The 23825-nt window shown below is 38.8% G+C and overlaps 1 protein-coding gene across 2 annotated transcripts in view; it reads left to right on the forward strand.

Moving 5' to 3' along the window:
• The window catches only part of fndc3b (fibronectin type III domain containing 3B), a 110199-nt gene that overhangs the window by 54019 nt on the left and 32355 nt on the right, over window positions 1-23825 (forward strand). For both annotated transcript variants that reach the window (XM_023352428.1, XM_023352429.1), the window contains 6 exons: window positions 403-479; window positions 5282-5513; window positions 5647-5815; window positions 7500-7630; window positions 22465-22523; window positions 23580-23731. In XM_023352428.1, coding sequence (XP_023208196.1) covers window positions 403-479; window positions 5282-5513; window positions 5647-5815; window positions 7500-7630; window positions 22465-22523; window positions 23580-23731 — 820 coding nt within the window. The remainder of the gene's footprint in view (window positions 1-402; window positions 480-5281; window positions 5514-5646; window positions 5816-7499; window positions 7631-22464; window positions 22524-23579; window positions 23732-23825) is intronic.

A 23825-nucleotide genomic window follows, 5' to 3' on the forward strand; every position in this document is an offset into this window, starting at 1 on the left:
AATGTCCCAAAGTCCAGACCAAAATCCAATCAAGAATTTATTGCAAGACTTGATGAAACAGATGTTCCAAGGTGCCTACCATCCAATTTAAGTGAGCACAAGCTGTTCTGTAAAGAAGATTGGGCAAAAAATAAAGTTAAACATTCCAAGAGGAATGAAAACCTTAGCAAAGCACTGTAAAATGGCACAATGTTACTTCATTGGTAATATAATTAATAATGTCATTGCACTTAGAGGCACTCTTGAAGCAAATGTACTTTTCTCATTGGTGGTCTGCCCCACTCTCTGTGTGAAGCCGTGTTTGTGTCCCTGCATGTGTTCTGCAAATTAACAAATGTAAATGAGAATTTGCTTTAGTTTGATTCACCTGGTTAAGTAAATACTTGTTGTTCCCCCTTGCAGGTCCTGCTGAGGTTCCCATGATGTCCCCGAATGGGTCAATCCCCCCAATACACGTACCCCCAGGTTACATCTCACAGGTAGGCTGGTTGTCATGTTTTTCCCCTCTCTGGAAAAAAAAATTAAAGTTACTAGCCAGACTTTTTTTTTTGTAAAATAAATCAAACTCACATTAAATATACTACAGTATATTGCCACTTATAGAACAGGTTGAACCTAACTCAAACTCAACTTTTAGTTATGTGTCAAAATGGGTAACAAGATGTTTGTCCACAAATGTCAGATTAACTCTTATGCCTCTTGTGATGTCATCAACCAACATACACGTAAAGCAGTCTCAGCTGCTTTTCCCTTGTCAGTAGGTTTTAAAATCTTTGCGTTGTGTGACACTTGGCGTCTCATCTGCGTCTTTCATTTCTTAGTGGAAATGCAAAACACACATATTATCTTAAGAAATATCGCTGGCGTCCGGCAGAGACCACCCTTTTTCTCTCCATTTGCAACTTTACAGGTTTTCATTTCTCTCCTGAACAGTGTTTCCTAATCTTTGTCCTTGGGGACAGCCAAAGATAATTGACTGTTTCAGATTTTGTTTTTTCTATACGTAAGCAGACATAACAGATTTTAGCTGATGCACCAACTTGACAAAGATCTAAAACATGTTTTATATGTTTTTCCCTTCTTGACATGTGTTTTGAATTAATGCGTCATTAACAGGCTTCTGCAGAACTTGAGTTAATTCATTCCTTTAAGTTAGATGTTATGGAGCACATGCACACATTAATGTGAAACCTATTTCCTGTCCTTCCCTATATATATATATATATAATATATAATATATTCCGATAATATATTCCACCACAAAATAGGGACCTCCTTTGAGAAGTTTAAAGATAAATGACTGTTTCAGATTTTGTTTTTTCTATACGTTAGCAGACATAACAGATATTAGCTGATGTACCAACTTGTCATGTAATCTAGGTCACTTTTAATGCCAGTGGCACAATTTTATTACACTTGATTTACCTTGGACCACAATGCCCCACAAAATAAACAGACATTGTGCAATGCCTTGATATTTATTGTAAGCTCAAAATCTATAAAATTGACTTGTTAAGAGGGAAGTAAATGTGTGCTTTAGGCTTGCTTCTTTTGATATCCTCTTATGTCAGTGTTTTAAACTCTTATTTTGACGTAAGAAGGGAAGCAGTTCTTCAGTTTTCCCTGATGTTGAAAGAGCCGACATGACGCTCTGCAGCGTTTGCATTGAAGAAGTGGTGGAGACTTCTTCAATGCAAACGCTGCTGCAGAGCGCTGCATTGAAGAAGTCTCCACCACTTGTAAATAGAAAAAAGAAACATTGGAAGTGTGACGGACAAGACGCAAATGATTCGTAAACAATGTAAGGACAGAACGTTAGCTATTAAACCACATCATTTTCTCTTGACGCTAAACTAACAGTGACTGTTTTCTACATTTAATCATTTCTACTTTGACATCTGAAACAACTCCATGGGTCAACCCTGAGCTGAGGTTTTCTAAAACATAGTGTCATCTTTTTGAAAAACACAAGATGTAGACACTGTTAGCTGTTTTTGCATCAGACCACCTTAGAATTAGATGTGCACATAAATATTAATGTAAATGATCAATCCTGGATTATAATATATTACACTGATTATAGAGTCTTCAAAACCCATTTTGTGTTTTTCTGAAAACCCCACTCTATGGAACAAAAAAGGGGTCTAAAATCTTGTCTCGTTCTCAAAGCTGCAGTCAGGTATCGTCTTGTCTCATGAGCTAGGTGTACGTACACTTAAGCCCGAAAAATTTTATTTTATCTCTGTCAAATTTTGGTTGAAAGTAATCTTTCACTCTAACCAACATGCTTCTTCTGAATGGAAATAATTTTAAAATCTTTCAGTGACTGCAGTCCCTGATGCAGCCCTGTCTTGAATCTAATAATCTATGCAGGGATTATAAGATTAGGGCGATCGTAATAAAGCATTCCAAGCTCAAAGACTTGGAGCTCATCATCACCAAAGATTATACTTCAAAAATACCAGTGGAGACATGCAGGAACCTGGTCAGCAATTATGAGAAGGGTTTGATTGCTGTCATAGCAGCAAAGCTTGTCTGTTGTTTATAACGAAGAGTACAGTTAATACAAAGTAAATAAGAACCAGTTGCTTCAAAACTGATATATTTTGATATATATATTTTTCTATTTTTCTTGGAGAAATGTCTGTGTCATTTCCTACTAGAAATAAAGTGCTCGATTAAATGAAAATAAATTAAAATCTAAATCTGCACGGCATATTAATATTTTAGGCAAGATTATAATTCAATGCCTCTTAGACACAAGAAGTTCAAAAGTACTTGAATCTTCCTTCATAGCCTTTCTTTGAATAAGACGCCACAGAAAGTGTGGCAGCTCACCAGTTTTTCTTTGGCTTTATGAAAGTTAGGGTAAAATCCCCACTTTGCTAGTAGACTGAAGGAACACTACTTCCTGTTTCTCTTTATTCCATGAGACAAATTTGGTTGCTGAGAAGTCTCAAAACATGGACGGTCATGGTGCTAAACTAAAGAAACAACAACCGTCAACGTATACTTTATGTCCTTGTCTATGTCTGTGTATAACATTTTTGCAAATTTTAATGACCAAAATGTTGGATTATTTCATCAGTGGTAAGAATAAATGTTCCTTTCCTTTTTTTAATCACAGATAATCAGTCTTCGATTAAAGTGCAATGCAGCTACTCATTCTTTGTTTATATCAAACCGAGCAAGCCACTCAGGGGGCTATTATCCATGTCGATGTTGCTGTAGTAGGAAGAAAGCTCCAGAATACAATTTGTGCATTGTGCAGGAAGCTCATAAGCTCTCCTTTGGTTCAGGAAAATTCTTCCCTCAGGGTGTTTACTTACAGATTTCTCACTTTTCATGCCAATTTTGAGCCACAAAACCCAAAACAGTCTAAAGCTAAAAAACAAAGGAACCTATCAGAGGCAGATCGTTTCTTGGGAAAGTTCTGCAGAACTCAGAGGATCTGGGAGCCATCATTCAAGAATGAAAAGCATTAGTTAAAGAAAAGTTTCCACAACTTGTGCTCAAACCACACACTCTAATCAAATACCAGGCATTGCACCTATCTGCTTAGTCGAAGTGTAAAAGCACACAAGCAACCAGGGTACCCTCCTCCCCTCAACACTACAGGAATGTGCTGAATTCAGGATGTGAGGGTCGTCTGGCTTTTTGAGTCACTTGTATGCAGTTGTGTCAGTGTTTTCCATTAAATGATAAAAAAAAGGAGGAGGGAGGGGTGTATGCAAAACAAGTCAGATGGTTCTCACAAGTAGAGTGCTGTGAATGCATTGGTGCCGTGTTTGTGTTGAGATTGGGCTTCTACGCCAATGGAAGTCAGGTCATTGGCACACCGTGGGTGTGTGTTTGTGTTTGTGCGTGCTGGTGCATGCGTGGGTGGGTGTGTGTTCGTAGGGAGCCGGCCAAGTGTGAGCGGGAAACGCTGTCACTCTTGCATAAACAAGTCTGATAGGACAGACAGGCCGTCGATGGGTGTTTTTGGAGTTGAGTGTAAAAGGGGTTAGCTGAAAAATAATAATAATACTAATGATAATAAAAACCCCTATATTGGTTAGAAGTAGTGAGCAGATGAGACGCGTCAATATTTTGCTGTGCACAAGTCGTCATCAACATGTGCTGATCATTGCTTGCAGAGAGATGGCGGTTGTGTGCAGATGAGCTGTTTGCAGGTGTATTTGAATTTGCGAGTTCATGCCAATAAAAAGCACATGTTATGTAGGCCACCTCCACATGTACTCACACAGAGACTTTGCCCTGGCTTTCTTGTAAACACACTTGTTTTTCTGCTCCTCAGTAGAGCAGAGGATGAGAGAGGTAGACAGGGCCCTACTCTCCTTTTCTTTATGGAAGCCCTTTTATTCCTTCACTCGGTTGCATTTTGACAATATGTTGCTGCTCTGTTTGTGTGAAAGCTTTTCTTTTGGGTAGTATTTTGTGTGTCTGTCTGTCTGTGTGTTCTGTGTGTGTGTTGTTGTTAGGGACTTGAGATTGCTTCCCCTCTCTGCAGGGAGTGTGTGTTTGCTCCTTCCTTGGAATGCAAGCCTGTGGAAGACTGAATGGTTGGAATGTGTGTGCCTGTGTTTTTGTGTGTGGGTGTCCATTCGTTCCAGCTCATGAATGTAAAAGTGAATACATGTATGGAATCTGCGCTAATTTAAGGAGGAGACTGAACCTCATAGTGAGTGAACAGTGTCCATTCTGTCAGTTATTTATATTCATTTATTCAACTTCCACATCTAAAAAATATCACCTGGTTTGCTGTTTACCAAATAAATATTGACCCATTTCGTTAAAAATTAAACATATTAATTGATGCTGTTATTAATAAAAGAAAAATACTTTATTAGGTGAATACATTTCTCCATGAAATAAAAACAATTAAAAAAAACATAAAAAATGATTTTTAATAGGAATGCTTTTTTTAAAATCAATCACAGTTTTGCTTATTTATTTAATTATCTCAAGAATTATTTATGTATCTATTTAATTATTTATCAATTTCATAATGACATGTATTTCATGGACTTATTTTTTTTTTTATCTCCATTTTTATTTTATGCACAACTTTCCATTCACCTATTCCATAAAATCCCAGGAAAATACATTGACATTTTGGTTGGTTTAAGGGTTATGATTATTTTTGCTAGGCCCCGTAAATAGAACTCTCATTTTTGTGCATGTCAGAATGCCTATAAAATACTCCATCTTACTACAATGTGTGAAATTGGAAAAACAGACCAACATTTACTGTATTTTTTTCTCTCCATTTCCACAGGTGCTGGAGGATACCACAGGGGTTCGCCGAGTAGTGGTGACCCCCCAGTCCCCAGAGTGCTACCCTCCCTCTTACTCTCCAGCTCTGTCCCCCACGCACCACCTCCCCCCATACCTGACTCACCCCCACTTTATTCCCAACTCTCACTCTTTCTATCCCCCTGTCAGCCCGGGCGAGCTGCCCCCTCACCAGTACTACCAGCACCACCTTCCGCCAATGTACGGCGATCCAGGTACTCAGACTGGAACCGGACCCACCTCCTGAATACCAGGGATTTTCGATTCAAATGATGAATTAGGCAATCAATCATCATAAGATATAAATGATAAATTTCACCAAATTTTTTGTGTCTTCTCTCCTTTCAGAAATCATCCCAGTTTATGGGATGTCCAACTACATCGGCAGAGAAGAGACGTACACTAAACCACAGCCTAAAAAGATAAAGGAACAGAGACTAGAGCGACAGAACCGACTCAATTCTCCTCCTTCTACTCTCTATAAGGGCAGTCTTGGGCCAGCACACAACGGATACAGGTAATCATGCTTCTTCTGTGGGTTTAAAACATGAATACTTCACACATAATAAGATGGGGCGGTTTAGTTTTATTTTCTTGTTTTTGCTATTGCTATCGAAAGAGTCAGATCATTTTTGTAGAAAAAGGTATAAAGTACGTAGAAGTCACATTTATCTATTTATCACAAGTTATCTATTGGTAAAATAACAAGAATGTCCAAAAGCTGAATGGGAAAATTGAAGCTCGGCAGGCAACTTTAAGTTTTATGTCCAATATGGCTTCCCTACATCAATAAAATAAAAACCTTCTTTTTTTTGGCTGTTCTGATTGTTTGCATCTCATTAAACCAGTGTCCCATATATTCCAGTAAAATACTGTAATTGTGGTCATGTTTCTTTGGTGTTTCAATCCATAAAATGAAGAGAAATATTGTGTGATTGGCTTGTACAGTTAATAGTACTTTGCACCAAAATATAGAGCGAATTTTACTGTTTTCCCAACTTACCGCAAGAAGACTCTCCACTCATGCGTGAAGTATTTCCCAACTCCAAACGTTAATTTTAGAGAAAAATCTAAAGCAGAACTCATTCTTTGGTGTAAAGCAAAGACAACAATACAGCCCACTTACCTTAGCTTTAAGCAGGATTACTTTACTAGATTAGTATTTCACACTGTAGAATGGATTCAGTGAAGTTTGATCAGGTTGTTGTGTGATGCGTTGGGGTCTCTGTAATTTCTTCTGTAACTCAAAATACTGAATCATAATTTTTTACTCAATGTTTCTAAAACTAAGAAAATTATGTCCCAACAACATAAATTTGCTGGTTTATTAACTTTATGACTAATTTAATGTGTGGATGCTAAACATAGCTAGCACTAACTAACGTTATTTATTAGCTAAATAAACAACCCAACTTTGGTCCTAGCAGCAGAAACTCAACATTTTGGCTAAAGAGATGACTGAAGTTTTTTTTAATTTTTTTATTGCCACACGTAACAATTCTTTGGACAAAGTAGGTATTTTAAGCATAGCTAACATTAGCATATACTAACTATTCAGCAAATGACTTGATTTATTATTTTCTTAAGTGAAGAAACTTATATTATAGCAACATTTCTCAAAAGTTGGACTCCGGTCTGGTCCAGAGATCATTCTAAAGAAAAAAAACCCCACAATAACAACACAAAGGCATAATTGTCAACATTATTGGTGCACAAGTAGTAAAATATTCCACATCAACAAAACCATTGTGGGGCAAGCCAAATTTAAAATTTGAGTGCTCACTGAGTTTTACTGTCAGAAATCAGAGCAGATTAGGGTCACAACTAAACAGTTACAGACATTAAAGTTCACTTGGTTTTGTTTGTAAGTTGTGAGCAAATTTAATTTGTGATTCCATCAGTCGTTCTGGAATTTGGACCTTTTCCAGAAATCACTTGTGGATCCCTGATTCTAAATTTTCTGACATTTACTAACTGAATAAAATGTCATTTTTTTTCCCACTGATGGAATAAATCTATCAAGGTTTGTGTTAAATTAAAACAAAAAAAGCTTTCTTAGAGACTCACAGGAATTTTGCTGCTTCAGATGTTTAATAATGAATTGATCATTTGAGAATTGTTTGTCCAAAATAACCCTTTTTTTTTTTAAATATCTCTGCATGAAAATTAAATTTAGTTATTTCATTTTGTTTGTGATGCAGTAACAAATCACACGCCCCATCGCTTGGGTCAGTGGGGTCAGGGGGTGGAGCCAGCAGTCCAGGGGGCAAGAAGCCAGAAAGACGACACCGTTGCAGTCCACGAAACAGTGAACCAGAGACACACACACAAGGTAGGAGACAAGGCAGAGAGTCAAAGCAGTGAGACAAAGTGGCACACTGATGACACAAGATCAAGCATGCCAAATCCTAAAATGACACATCTGTCTACAGAGATACTAAAGAACATCACAATAGAGCCTCTTTATTTTCTAAACTGAAATATAACCGTACTACCAAATTGCCACATATTTCTTTCTGGAAGAATTGTGGATTTTATTTTTACATTTTCCTTTTTTATTTGACTGACTTGGTTTTCTTACAATCTTACTGCCCCATTTCGCATTCAAGCAAACAAGATGGATTTCCCCTCTCAGTTTTGCTTCTTCTGTCTGCCTGTCTTTTTTTTTTCTGTCATAAAGCCCCCAAACAACTCAGTGAGATGAAAAATAAAAGCAGGATCAACATGCTGAAATGATCTGGGGGTTAGGATGGTGATGGAGACTGAGGTGAGAAGGTGGGGTAGAAGGGTTGTTTGGGCAACCGCATAGCTGAACCCGTTCCTCAGCGCTATCGTTTTACCGCCGCCACAATACTGGCCTTGTTGGTGGGCAAGAGAGGGGTAGGAGAGATGGAGGGGAGAGAGGGTGTCACATACCTGTAGAGTCCTGCATGGGATGAAGGAAACCTTTGAGCTCCGTGATTCAGGCTCCGCAGTTCAGCCTTATCACCCACATACGCATGTGCAAAGAAACTGAGGGCCATACCCGCCCTCACACACTTTGTTTTTTTAAGGTCTTGTTAATAAAAAGAACGGTATGTACCACTTTACGTGCCCCTTACAGCACACGGGGACATCTGAGGAGGTGATGATAGAACAACTTGAAGAGACAAAAATGAATGGACTTTTCATTTCTACTCATCAAACTCTTTTTAAAAGTTGTTAAACCCCTAAAATTTATGGATAGGTCTCCACAGTGTGGGGTCAGCTCAAGAGGAAAAGTCTCACAGGGTCAAATGTGGATGTGAGCTCCTTTGAATACATAGAAAGTTCCTTTGACTTTACAGCATGTTAATACTTTTAACATGCCCACTGCAGTTCTCACAAAACAATATGGCAGAAAGATGTGCATTCCCTCAAATTATGTGCAGAAAAATGTTATGCTCAACATCAAATACGAACAGTTGTATTTATCGGTGTGGATTTTAGTCAGTCATGAGGGAGCTGGAGATGCATAAGGTAACCGTGGGGGCAGCGTGGCACAGTAAAGCTAATGTGTGATGAGCAAAAAGTACAAAAAAGAAGCAGACTTTGGTGACAGAAATGGTGACACTCCTCTTTGCCACAATCTATTTATTGTAATTAACTTTATTTCAATTTTATTTGCAATTTCCTCCACTCTCTCCATGTTTGCCATTGTCTGAAATATACCTTTGAATTCGGAGGCTAACTCAGACCTGCCCTCTAGTGGATGTAGTACCAAACAGCCATGCCAGTCCACTCAAAGCAGGAACTCAGTGAAGCTTGACAGCTGTTGAATTGGATGAATTAGATATTATAAAAAGATAAATTCATGACAGTAAATTACCTGGGTTGCTTTCATGTGAATGATTCTAAAAGTCATTGCAATTTCTGGGGATAATCGAGGTTACCTGTAATATTTCTTTGTTCAGGCTTTTTGTTCTCCTGCGAGACACTTTAGCACACAATTAAAGCTTCTCATGCAGTTTGCTGCACCATTGTTTAAATGTACATACTTATATTTTAAATATTGCATGTGCAGGAGTTTGGAGATGTACTGATTCAAAACACCAACATACTTTAGAAGAAATATTTTGACTTAACAGAATTAGAGGGATACAAAAGCATCTTCTTACACACAGAAGCTGTTATATAAGAAAGCTAAATTCAATTCTCAGTCTGAAAGTTTCATAGTTTCATGATGCCACACTCTTGTGCTTCAACAACAACAGCATATATGACAGACAGGAGCATGTCACCATGTCATCAGCTGTCTGGTCTGGTCTATCAGGTTCTCAGTACAGCTCCGGAGATCAGGCTGACTCAGCTAGATGTACGACACAAGCCACACATTAACACACACACACACACGCCTACAAACACCTCGTGACTGGGTTTCCTGTAAAACAGAGCACGAGGGTCCAAAGGATAGGAAGCAAACAGAGTGAGGGGAGGAATGTAAGATTTTAGAGACGGATAAGGTGAGACAGGAGGGCAGTGGAAGCACTGGAAATAGAAACAAGTCATAGATCTGAAACTCCTTCAGCAGTGAGGAAAGAGAGATGAGAAGAGGGAGCGAGGGAGACAGAGAGTTAAAGACTGCAAATATTCCGACAAAGTTGCAGCTTGGCCCGACATATTCGAGTGCAGTCCAACCCAAAATACCACACACGCACACACACACACACACACACACACACACACACACACACACACACGCACACAGCCGCCTACGCTTTGCCCTTGATGCCCTCTCTTTCTCCGTGTGTGTGGCTATCGCCCTGGTGCCAGTAAGGCAGCAGCCTGGCTTGGCTCTCCCAGTGTCCATTCCCCCGTAAGCTCCACGGGCAATTTTCCTCAGAACTGTGCCGCTCGCTGAGCAGAAACAGATGTGTGCTCCGTCCCCTCTGTTCCTCCATCTTGGCTCTGCATCATCACCACCGCAGATCCTGTCTCACACTCAGAAAAACTGGAATTTCAGCAGAAGCAGATGGAGCGGCTCCTTCAGCCCCTCTTCTTTGCTGCTACGTCATCGCCGAGGGCTGAGAAGTCTGCAGAAACCAGATGTGTACTATATAAGTGTTGTGTGCACCGTGTTGGTTCCGTTAATGTGATGTGAGAAAAATTAGGGTGATCATGAATAATACAGCGGTCTGGAACCCCGTGGTGTCGCCTCTGAGGAACCACACGAGTTTAATAAATAAAAGGAATTTCTCTTTTCCAAATTAAACAAAAACTGGCTTTTTATCTCCTCCGAAATTTCACGCACGTTTTTAATAAAATTCACCACAAAATGAAAGTCGAAGTCAAATGTATTTACACAGCACATTTAAAACAGCTGTTGACCAAAGTGTCGTCCGTTTAAAATAATCAAATGAGATAAAACAAAGCCAACTTCAAATGAAAAACTTGATTATGCATGTTTGAATACTATGTTTACATTTCCTGTTCCACTTACATTCTGAGTTTGAAAGAAATCGGAATAATCATCATAAATCATAAGTAGTCGCAAAACCAAGAGTGGTGGTTCTGGTAATCTGAGCATCAGATACACCAAAGAACTCTCACATTGCCTGATAAATTGTTGAAACTTATTGTGTAAATTTTTCATCGCCTTAAAATATTTCCTACCCTGCTTAGCTTAAAGCATGTCTACGTTTAGCTGTGGCCAAATGGCAATTACAGGGTTACTGTAAATGCAATAGCATATGGTGTAACGGTAGCGCATGTCGTGGAGGGGAGTCGGTAAAGTTGAGGAAATGGGCCAGTGGTATCAGTTACATGTCAAAATGAATGTATTGCCTCCTGCTAATATTAACTAATTTAATAAAGAGGTCATTTCAGACCACGTTAAGCTATGGAAACAAGTAGTCTATGTTCATAAATTACAGTTTTTTTTATTATTGTTTCTCATAAACTGTGCAGAGGTTTTTCCAGTTGAAATAAACATTTCTTTTCTTTTCTTTTTACAAATTAGAATGTGATTTCTTAATGTGCAAATTTAAATAAAATTTTGGAATCCTCCATAAATTTTGACTAATTTGACTAATCCGTGGAATTGTATAAAGGAACTTTGCCACTCCAGATACATTAAAAACTGACTTTTTTTTCTTTCCTCCTTCAAACAAATCTGCATCTACCTGGCTTTGGGATTCCAGTCAAAGTTGCTTCTGTGTTTGTAAAGTGGTAACATCAACAACACAAAATTAACAGTGGCAAAATCCAAAGATGCTAAAACAGTGCTGGGCTAAATAGATTCTTCTACAGAATCAATTTCGAATCTATTGTTACTTAGATAAAGCAAATTTTTTCTTCAACGCTTTTTATAATTTCCTCAGTCATTTAGCTTCTTGAACGTAGATTTAATGGAAGATAGAATTGGAATAAACATCCCCTTTTGTTGTGGGTTTTAGCTTAGGAAGAAATATAAGTCATGAAGATATGGGCATCTATCAGTGATTTTAAAATATTCAATTTTTTTTTCACCTTGGGTAGTGATATCAAAATTCATTGTTTCTGTCTCTAAATGAATGAAAAGCTTTCCTAGTTGTGAGCAGTGTGGCTATTTTATACCCTTTTAATACAGTTAAGTCAAGCAAATTTAAACAATGGAAAAACATTAAGTGATGCTTTTAATTATCTCTTAAAGTGTCTTGCCCGAGAACATTTCAGTTTAAAAAGCCCAAACAGAGCAACATCCATAGAATGTACTATGACTTTCAGAACCAATTACATAAAATTAACCCAGGTAATTTACTCTCACAAATGTATTTTACTCCAATCCAGATTGTTTCACCTGCCAATTTTATTGTGTATTTCAAATTATACCCCCCCCAAAGAAATTAAAATAAAATAAAATAATACTTCTTGATTTTTATTGTTGAACCAAATAACTTTACGTTGCTCTTGCTAATTCCAGTTTCTCCCAGGCACGTGTTAAAGTGTTCCTGGGAAAGACGTTGAACCCCAAAGAACTTTAGAAGTAGTTTTAAGCAAAACCACATAACTTGCCAAATTAGAGTCGTGACTCAGCAGTACTTTTACATCTTTACAAGCGTTAAAAACCAGTGAGAGCGCTCTCTATTGCCAGACTGTTTCGGTGTGTTGCTATGGTGATAATCTCAGTGCCTCTCACCCACCTACCCTTCCCAAACAAAACTCCAGCCCTTTCTCATCAACCCAAATACGGCCATGTTTGGAGGGTGAAATGGCAAGATGGAGAGCAATGAAGTGGAAGGGGAGAATCTTTAGAGCCTGGAAAGTTGATAGCTGGGAGAAGTGACAGACGAGATTAAAAAAAATAAAAATGGAAACGGGGGGGAAAATAAAAGACATGAATTTAGGGATGTGAGCCTAAATGGGAACGGAAAACAAGAGGTGGATTTACCAGCAGAGGAATGCCTCTCCTGCTGATATCGTCTAACAGGGATTAGAAGGGGAGGTTGTTCTCGCCAATCACAATAAGCACAACAGACATTTCCTCACTTAGTTGACTGAACCATGACATACCAGCACTAAGGCCATGGCACTTTCAAACTGCAGATATTGTCTTCTGTTGTTTCTTTCTGTGTAGACAGATTGAACTTTGTTTGACTCAGAAATATAACCAGTGTTTTGTTAACGCTTCTAATTTTACGGTCCAGTTTGATGTAAAGCAGTTTAATTGATCAGTTTTTCTCATGGTGAGTTGATATACCTCATGCTAGTAAAACGCGGTGAAGGTGCCACGCTGTGGGATGGATTGTTTGACTTTATCCGCCATTTATGTATAAAAGAAATCAAATATTATATTTTCCACTTCTAACAATCTCAGCGTTTTTATGGGATCTACAACAGATTAATGTGAATAGTCATTAAAAACATAGAAGACGGGGTTAGAAATATAGACTAACAACAACAGAGAGTAGATCAACATGTAAAATCAGAATCACTACTTGCTTTACATTTATTTAGATTGCAACGATAGAACTTTTGAATTACAAGTTTAAACAGAATTTTCTTTAGTAATGTCACTGTGAATAAAACACGCACCGCAGATTTATTCCTGGAATAAATCTTAAAAATTCTTTCAATCCGATTTATAAAAAAAAAAAACCACTTATCAGTACAACTGTTATGTGGGGAAAAAAACTAAAATCTGTGAGTTTTTCCTCACTGTGACTTTGACAGAACAGTAAATCCAAAGGATATGCATTAAAGTCCAGGTTTCTGTTGTTGTTCTTCTTCTACACGTTTGGTCAAGTTTGAAATTAAAGTTGCTCGGTGGATAAATATAAAGAAAATAAATATTTTTTTGCTGCAATGTCAAAGTGGCCTTGGACGATCTGTACCTCTACAGTAAAGTTTTATATTTCTTTGTTCACCACTTATGCTATGTGCTCAAACAGCAGCTGTTGTCTGTGGACTTTTCTTTTAGTTTCCAGTGTTTTTTAGGGTTGAAAAAGGTTAAGGTTGTTACAAATAAAAAACATATATGCAGCTTACATTTACAGAAATTAATAGTTTATAAATGTAAAGGGTTTCTTTCTTTTTTCCTTTTTTCAGCCTGACGTTTGGCAAGTAAAATGCATATTTTATTCCAAAGTGAAAGAGTTGCTGTAGATTCATCATCCCATGTACATGTTTATATACACATGAAACCAGTTATTGAAGGGATGTATCAGTTTAAGACAGGGAATCTTTGCAATTTTGAGCAAATAATTGTTTATTTAAGTTTCTGTGTAAGTTAGGCCTTGGACTCCTTGTGCCAATTATGTCCATACGGTTCTCAGATTTTTCTGCTCTGACGTGCTTGACAGATGACTATTCTTATTTCGTGATTGTCTGCAGAGCTCTAAACTTCCAGCAAATACTCAATCTGTTTCCGACAAAGTCCTCTAATTACCCAGCTAGAAGTGACAATAATAACTCAGTTGATTTATGCCGATCCAAATTTCATCTTTTATCCCATTTTCTTTGTTCGGTTTTCTTTCTGGCATGTTTCTACGAGCCAGCTGAGCTCACTGGATGCAGTATTTGCAGCCTGGTGCTCTTGCGCTGTCTGCTGAAGTTGACTCATGTTGAGACTCCTGCCGTCAATAACAACTTACACTCTGAAGAGTGTTGCTATTGTTGTGTAGTAGCTCTAATTTCACTTATTTGGGGTGAAAAAGGGATTTTTGAACAGAAAATTTAAAATTGAACCGAAGATTTAAAAGTTTCTGTTTTAAATCTTCTTTTGAATAAAAATGTAACCTTTTCTCATTTTCAGCCCCCATTTAACAGCCATTTTCTTCAGTCTCTTCTCATTTGATGAGCGTCTTGCTTTTAATCCCTTTCATGAAAATTCTGGGCCCCAGCCATGAGAACCGAACCTTCACCATGACAACCACAATTTTAGGCATGTCCCAACAACTTCTCCACTCTGCATGTTTGTGTGTTGGAGTGTGTCTCGCCCAGCTGGTGAACACATGGAATGCTCACAATGCAGCAGATGATAATAAAGTGGAACCCAACGTCTGTGCTCCTCTCCACCCACCTACGTTTATCCCCTCACCTCTGATCCGCTTCTCTCAGCTATTTCGCCACTTTTTTTCTTTCAATTAAACCCCGCTCTCTTTGTTTATCTTCTCCGCTCCTTAAATCAAGACAGACTTCTATCACTTTGCTTTGTTCTCCCTGATTAGAGGCCTTCAAAGATGGGAATCTGACTTTGTTTCCTTAGCGCGACACACCACACGCACCCTGTGGCCCAGTATTTGTGTGAAGTGGGGGCTGAGAGAGCGGCCGTTGCCACATTTTTCACATTTTTTCTCTAGGCCCTAAAGGTCTTTTTCTGTCCCAGTGCAGACAGACTGCGTCTAAGAAGAACAGGCCGTCATGCAGGAGGAATGCAACCTCCTCAATGTCAGAGTAGCCTACTTTTATCAGGGCCCTACTTGCAAGCTACTTGGTTAATTTAGAGTTTACTTTTTTTTTTCTCACAATTTTTAACAGATAAATTGATAAATTGTAGGATAATATCAGATTGGGACTGATATCAACCTGACTTTAATGTTGTGGACCTTGAAAGTTGTGTGCATGAGTGCTTTAAACCTAGAACGGAGTGCAGAATTTTTGTCTGAGAACAAGAGTTACTGATTCATGAGGTCACTTTTTTTTAAATTGTAATTTCCGTTTTGGCATTATCTACATTTAAAAGATAATGGCTTGATAAATATTATTTTATCATCTGTGTGCTTAAGATTAGTTTTATTAAATTTTAGCCTGGTAAACACCAGATAGTGGTTGTTATGTTTTGATGTCGGAACCCTGAGACCCTTCTTTCACCTGGAGACTCGATGATCCTGAAAAGCACATGAGTGTGCTTATATACCTTCCTTTAATATCTGTCACATGTTGATCAGATCCTCTCAGGCTGCTGTGAGGTGTAATGATGAAACCTTCATCACTGTCAAAGACTTGTAGTAGCTTGGAGTTAGGAGTTTCTACTTTGTGTTTTCCTGAAGTAAACCAAAATAGAAATGAATGCATCTCTTAGATGCTGTGGAACTACAAGTGGCCTCTTCATGAGTTTTGGGCTTTCTAGCATGACAAAAAACTAGAAAAGTCCTTTTAAACATTATTTTTTAACTCTCACTTTGTCGGAAAATAGTTAAAGGCATTACCAGATGCCAGATGCACAAGACTCCAATATACGAGTGTATTTTGGTGACTTGTATTACAGCCGCGCTTTATTTTTAGGCAGTGATTCATACTTTTACTAATAAACTGAGATCAGTGGTGTGCATCTGCTCTGGAATATGTGATGATGTCATGAAAGTTAACGTAATCCCTGCCTAAACGCTCTCTAAGCCCCGTCCTTCTCTTCTTCTTTCATCTTGTCCATCCTCCTCCTCTCTGCTGATCCATGCTGTGCTCCTTGTCCCTCAATTTCCGCGTCTCTTCCTGTCTAATCTCTTACCCAGACTCCTCCAGACTGTCCTCTCGCTTGATATTCTGTCCTTCAGCGCTCGACTTTGGCCGTCTTCGCGTCCTCCTCTCTTCCTCTCTTCCTGCCATCAGCTCCCCCGGCCCCCGTCTTTCCGTCTGTCTGTCCCCGTTAATCGAAAACAGGCGGTCAGACGCTGACAGGATGTGAGGTCAGACGGGGATAGGAAGTAAGGGCGCGTAGGCAGCACGGAAAAACAGAAGGGAGAAAGACGGACACGAGGGACAGAGAGCACAGAGGGGCACGTGGAGTAAGACCAGGAGGAGGTCCGGTTTCTGTGTCAGCCGTCAGCCTCGGCCCTTTGCGGTTGATGTCGATGTTGAACGCTTTAGCAGCTGGAATCAACAACCACAGCGAGTCCAAACAGTGAGCTGTGAGAGAACGCAACAGAATCATGGTTTATTATTAGTCTCCAGAAATATTTGCGTCTCCTTCCTCTGTCACTAGCAGCGCCTGTGGGTTGGCCAGCTTAGACTCATCTTTCTGAATATTAGTGTTTTGTCTACAGTTGTTATGACCACAGCTGTTCACACAAGAAAGTCATTCACGAAGTCAGAACAATTCCATCCTTAAAACTGAAAGTCGTCCCCACAAAAGCAAGACGGAATCTGGGAAACAAAACACAAATTGCTGTAACAAAGGCTTAGTCGTTATGAAGAATGTCTTTCATGCTTTGATAGTTATTCATACAAATATAAATGTAAAACAATAATTTAAACCTGGGATAAATTCAGCTGTTTTGTGAGAGTCGTAATAGTTTGTTAAAGAACATTAATTAATTGGTGGTCAAACAGCATCCTAAAAACCTAAGGAACATGTCAGACAGATTCAAAGGGAGAACAGAAGTGGAAATGTGGGTTTAGACTTTCATGTAATGCAACTCTCAAGCCCTGAACGTCTCCCTCAGCACTGTTTAATCCATTGTTCCGAAATGGTAAAGAATTTGGCGTAACCACAAGGCTAAGTACTTAGCCATCAATTTAAACTGACAGTTCAAGCAAGGAGAACAGCTATAAGATTCCCTTTGTGACTTTCACGTGAGCAAATCTGTTGACAGGACAACATTATTTGTAATGCGATCCCCATATCCAGCCTTTCTGAAAAGTAGGAAGACAGTCATTGCTATGAGGTCTCATGTCACTGTGCTACAAAGCATTTAACACATGGAACATGTGTAAGAAGGTGCTCTATATAAACCTCCTTTATAATGTGCTACATGTTAGGAAAACTAACACTGCACATCATTTGGTTTACATCTTTCCTGGCGAAGGCAGGGGTGATGATTTTCTTTTGCAGCACCATAGAAGCTGATAGGTGTTGATTGGACAACATGTAGAGCCAAATACGGGGGCAAGTTTTGGAAGACAACCCTGTCGAAGGCTGCATAAGACATTAAAGCAAGACAATGAACCTCAGCATACATCCTGAGTGGCCTAGTCAAAGTCTCGATCTAAAGGCAACAAAAAAATCTATGACAAGACTTGGAAAATTTATATTTACAGATGCTCTTTATGCAGTCTGACTTAGCTTAAGTTATCTTGCAAAGAAAAATGAAAATCTACATTGAAGGTTCTACAGATGACTGAGTCAGGGCGAACACAAATACACTCCACACATTTCGGTATTTTTGCTGCTGAAAGTGCTGAAACCAAAATAGTCCTTTTGATTTCACTTCACGATTATAACCAGCTTTGAAAAGCTCTGCATAAAACCGGAGAAATGTTACTATTCTTTGATAAACCAGGCCAGACCAGGCCATTGCTGGGGTTTAGAGTCGGCCGTTTTTATTTCACAAAAGACAAAAAATTGCGATTAATTCAAGTGGAGGAATGAGGACTGAAGCCCTGATTTAAAAACAGATCACTAATGAGCCAGTTTGACACGCACTGATGCAGATTTTGCACTCCACCTGTTGAACTCGTCTTGTGCTGCCAGACTCAACACACACATCCGCACATGGCGGCTTAATTACACTCCTCCTGTTTGCCCATCACCGTTCATCTGTAACCTGATACCTTCACCCCCCCCCCCCCCCCCCCCCCCCCCCCCCACAGACACGCATACCCGCACACCCCGTCTCTCTTATGCTCTTGTTTTTAATTCCAACACACATAGGGAGGTCAAGTTGAGGTTGTAATTCCATGACATCATTGTTGCCATGAGTCATAAGTGAACCCCCAGGCAAAGTGAGGCTCTCACCCCCCTGTCAGAGTGGCTTGAACGCAGGCACTCATACACTCTCTTTGTCATCACTTGCACTGAGTATGCAGTAATCATAAATTCAGTTTACATGCATTAGAACATCATAAAAATGCTCATGTGGAGTATCGTACCACTAATGTTTTCTTTTTTATTTAAAGAAGGAAGCTGCACTGAGTGAAACTTTAGGTGACATTTGACAGTAAAACGTTTTTCACAGTCAAGTCCTTGACAGGGAGAACCTCAGGAAGTTTTGTTGCAACTAAGAAGTAAAAAATTTTCACCCCGCCACCTCCATGCTTTCACGTTACTCGGTAGCTTCTAACAGTAACTTTGTTGTCATCTTCTCTTTGACCAATTCTTTTAGATGTTAAACATCAGGGCAATTTTTGGTAATACTCCCATCTGGACTTTTAAGAGGCAATTGCAAGCTCTCGTTTCTTTAATCTAGTCTGTAAGATTTGCTGTTGCGCTTTAGATCATTGTCCTGTCCAAGGTTCAGCAGTCTGACAAATATGGCGTCAGATTTGACTGTAAAACTCTTTGACATACATGAGGCCCCCACATCCTCTCTCCGTACTTAACTCCTCGGAGGTCCGTACCTACCCAAACAAGCCGACGTCCGACAGTATTTTAAATGACATATGGTGTATTGATGAACTATAAATTGCTAGGAAGGAACCTTGCTATGCGTCTAAGATTTACGAGAGGTATAAATTGTCTCTCAGTGAATACTTGTGCTTTCTATTGCTTTTAACCCACAAGTGAGTGTTTCACGCAAAAAAAAACAGAGAAAGTTGTTCATGACCACCAACGCTAGACTCGTCTTAGATTGTGCTCCAGTCGCTTCAGGAATAAATGTAGATATAATGATTTCCCACAGAAAACCATACTAACTCTAAACATTTTTCTTGTTCCAGAAGCTTTAGTTCTATTGAGTCACTCATGAACAGCCTGTGTGTTTCTGAATGATCAAATGGAGAAAGCAGGTCTCCTCTGGTTGGAAAACCTCCTCTTCAGGGATCACACAGGGGAAAGACTTCCATGTGTGCGTACACACACACATGCTTGTACTGGTCCTCAAAACAACCAGGGGCTTTCTGTAAATCACTTTTACACATGTCTCTTTGGACCCGCACTTTGATATACTTGCCCCTGACTCACTCTGGGGCAATCTACCACCCAAGTCTAAAATCATAAAAGTAGAGTGACAGTTCAAAACCGCCCACTTTTATAGCAGTCTGTAATGCATTCAATTTTTTAACTTTTTTTTAAAACTGACCGTAATTAAGAAATCAAAACTGGGAAAATTGATAGCTGTGTTAACATGGACAGTGACTGATGAGGATGTGAGTAGGCAAGCCTAAAAACGACATTCAGTCATACCAGCTACATACAAATAAGTATGTAACCATGCTACCAAGTGGGCTGTTAAATAAATCTTAACTTAACAGTTCTACTGATTCTACTTTAACATCACAAATACTTTCAATCACTTGTACTGTTGTTATCCAGGCATCAACACGGTTAAGAAAAAACCTCTACTGAGTTGGATTTTTTGGTCTGATTCATGACTCGGGTGGCTCAACAGGTATGAGAGACAGGAAGTACATTAAAGAAAGACTGTATAAAGCATAAAATGTCAGTGCACATTTAAATAAGATTTTAACCATCATTTGCTTGCTTGCAAAAAATATGCAACTAAAGATCCTGTCTTGAGAGTTTTCCAGATAATTTAGTCATTTTAGAATAGTTGACAGTTTCTATTTACAGAAGAATTATTTTCTTTCTTTCTTTTTTTTTTTTTTTTTTTTACCAAAAAGCACCTAACTGACACTGTTTCTTGTGGCGAGTCATGCCAGTGTGCGGTCCTTCACAGAATCCCAGAATTAATTGGAGTCAGCATGCCGAACTAATGCGAGGTGAAGATAAGAATTGTAAATTAAGATTGAGAATGTTCTCAAACCCAAAATTCTGACAGTTTAATGGGGATTATTACTTTTAGAGCTTACACAATTTTTTAAGATATAGGTACAAAAAACACACAACATATTGAAATATATAACTGAATTCAATTATCTTGTGCTATTAGCGGTATAACAGCACTTCTCTATATCAGTGACGTAGTTGAGTTGCTTGTTTTTAAAGGCTTTTATTCTTCTAGCGGTATCCGTGCTTATAGGAATCTATCCCTATGCAGACACAGATATATTGCCAAAGAAGCTGGGATACATTTTTGAAAAATGTTATTGTCGCTTTTATTTTCATTGCAATTAAACAACCCAAACTAACATGATATCCATGGCCATATTGCAGATTCTCATAAATGGATCACTCAGGATGAATGTCGGTGCCAGGTGTGTAAGGGGTTAGTGAGGCTCTGCATTCGATGAACCGGGAATTGTTTTGGGAATACTGTGCGTTTTCTCAGGGAATAACTGCTCTGATTACTCTGCTTGTAGGTTTTCATAGTTATTACATCTAAATACATAATATGGTAACAGAATAATCACACTTGACGTATTTACAATCCTGTAAACCTTAAGCTGAAAGAATTGTGCTGACGTCACGTGTTGTGTAATTACTCCCATGTTTAGGAAGAATTGATTATAAATGGTGCGTAATAATGATTGGGAATAGTGCTTTGTGAGAAGAAATTACTTTGAAATGATGTTTCCATGTACAGAGAAGATTAGTCTCTGCAGAATATTAGTCATGAGGATGATTTTTTATTTTTTTTTGCTGATCCCCATTTTGTTTGTGCTGGGCCGGTAACTGCTGACTAATGCTTCTGACAGTTTAATGGGGATTGCAAAAATGGAAACTTGGACAAGTTAGTTTTTCGAGAGCTGTGTACATCACAACTTGTAGAAGTTAAATATGAGCAGGCTGAGGAAAACAACATGTTGCATCACACACCATATGTCAACAGACGTTCCAAGGAATTTGGGTCTGTTTTTACTCTTATTTTAGGCACCTCCTCTGGGTTGCACTGATTGCGTACGTAGTTTTAGTTTTAGACCAGCAGTGTTTAGATGTACAATGCTTTTCAAAATGTTTTACCCTACAACTATTATTGTCTAGGGATTTTACGTTATTGAACAACAAAGTAGAAAAAGGAACATGATACAATACACGTGTTTAACATTTTTGCAACCCCCTTTACTCTCATACCCCTAAATAAATTCAAGTGCAAGAAACTGCAACATTAAAAATCTACCAAGGCATGGTTGTCCAATGAATCTGACAGAAAGGGCAAGCGGCACATTAATCCAAGAAGAAGAAAGCTATTTCTAAAAGTAGGATGTAAGGAACCGTGTTTTCATTTTGGCAGTTGCAAAGCGAACACTGTACATCGACCTGAACACACCATCGTCACTACGAAATATGGTGGTGTCAGCATCATACTGTGGGATTGTTTTATTCAATATTTAGCCATATTGAGCCAAAACTCAATATGGCTCTTGAGTTTTGAACCATGTTACAAAAAATATATATATTCTATGTCTGGATGTGCAAAGCTGGTGGAGAGAGAAATACCATAGCACTTGCAGCAAAAGGTGATTCTGCCAATTGTGTTTGTGAAAAGTTTTGAAAACCATTCCCAATCCTCTCTTGATGAATTTATGTTAAACTCATATAAGATATATTGAAGTCTGTGGTTGTCATTTGTAATGTGAGGAAAGAGTTTAAGAGTTGTGAATACCTTTGCGAAAGACTCTTAACATCAACAGCTTGTGGTGAATGCAAAATCATTTCTACGTCAGATAACAAGCCCTGTTTGAATTGGCTTTAAAACATGTTTGTTGTTCTTTATTTGTGATTTTTTAAAAAAAATAAGAAATCTAAAAAATATAGAGGCTTTTTTGCCAGATGTAGTTCCTAATAAACCTTTGGCAATATCTTTGCAATTTAGTCATATTGACTCCACTTCATGAAGTGCTTAGCGCAGCATGTTTATGGTAATTACTCTGTTTTTCTTCTGTCTGTCTCCTCAGATCATGATTCAGAGGGGAAACGTGTTCAAGACATGCTGTCTACAATCGACAAACCACAGGTTGGCAGGAATAAGGCTTTAAAATCCTGCACACTTTTGCACACGGAAGCAGACATGTAACCACTTTCATCAATCACCTCCTTGTCTGATGCAGTAATGTCTTTTCAGTGTGTGCATCTCTTCACTGGGATGCATATGAAAACTAAACGCTATACTGACAATATTAGCAGGGGTGACTTGTAGCAGTTTCTGCCACAGCATGTCAAAATATGAGCTGTTCTAACCGTGGCCACACGAGGGCAGCACCTTCCCATCCAGTTTCTATTGCAGCTTTATCGGCTCAAAAGAGACTGAAGACTGTGAAGTGTCTGGTTTTTGGATGCCTCAGGGGAATTTCAGATGAGTGAGCCTACGTTGTGCAGGCACAGTTTGGGATAGAAAATAAACTGCTTTGAGAGTTTGAGCAGCAGGCTGTGCAACTGGGTCATTTAACATCATCAGTATTATAAACCAGGAGGATGTATTTATGACCTACTGTGAAATGTAGTAAAAATGGTAATGGAGTTAACTGAGAAAGATTTGGGATTAAGATGCTGTTGACTCCCCTGTTTAGCCTCAGATGCTTCCTGCAGCACATCATTCTCAGACTGTGAGTTTACAAGAGAAGTAAACAGGATTTTCTATTAAACTCTAGCAGTTTAGTTTATTTTCCCCTCACAATCACTTCTAGTTCAGATACCGATTTGACAATACTTACTTGTTTTTTTAATTTAATCTTTGCTTTACTAGCGTACAATATGACCATTGACACATACACACTGGGACATGTTGCTGACTTGAATGAAAGCTGAATTGGGTTATATTGACAAGTCAGTCTACAGGAGGGACCATTACAGAGTGGAAAAAGACTCAAAAGCGAGCTACTTTCAGTGATGCTGAGGCTAAGAAAGGCAGAGAGAGGAAATCTACAAAAAAAAAAAATCCCAGGTCATACTTACAGAACTAGGGTGTTTTAGCTGAGCAACTTTGAAAATGTATCTCAGATATGCTAAAATATATCACTACGGATTTTTTTGTGCTACGAATTTTTAACAAACATGATATTGTTTTGCGAAGGTGTCTAACATCCAGGCGCGGGCTGCTCGGCTGTCCTGGGGCCTTCCAGGTGGGCTGGTGAACAGGCACAGTAACGGGATGCCTGTCTCCTGCTCCTACGAGGTTTCTCTCTCAGACAAGGGAAAGGACGGAAAATATCGCCTTATATACAGGTAGCTAACTAACCTAATACTAAAGCGATCCAGGATATGTGCTTCTTACACGGCATGCCTATGGTATTGATGTGACTTTTCTTATTTGTGAAAA

This window comes from Xiphophorus maculatus, chromosome 19 (assembly GCF_002775205.1).
Source record: "Xiphophorus maculatus strain JP 163 A chromosome 19, X_maculatus-5.0-male, whole genome shotgun sequence".
NCBI lineage: Eukaryota > Metazoa > Chordata > Actinopteri > Cyprinodontiformes > Poeciliidae > Xiphophorus > Xiphophorus maculatus.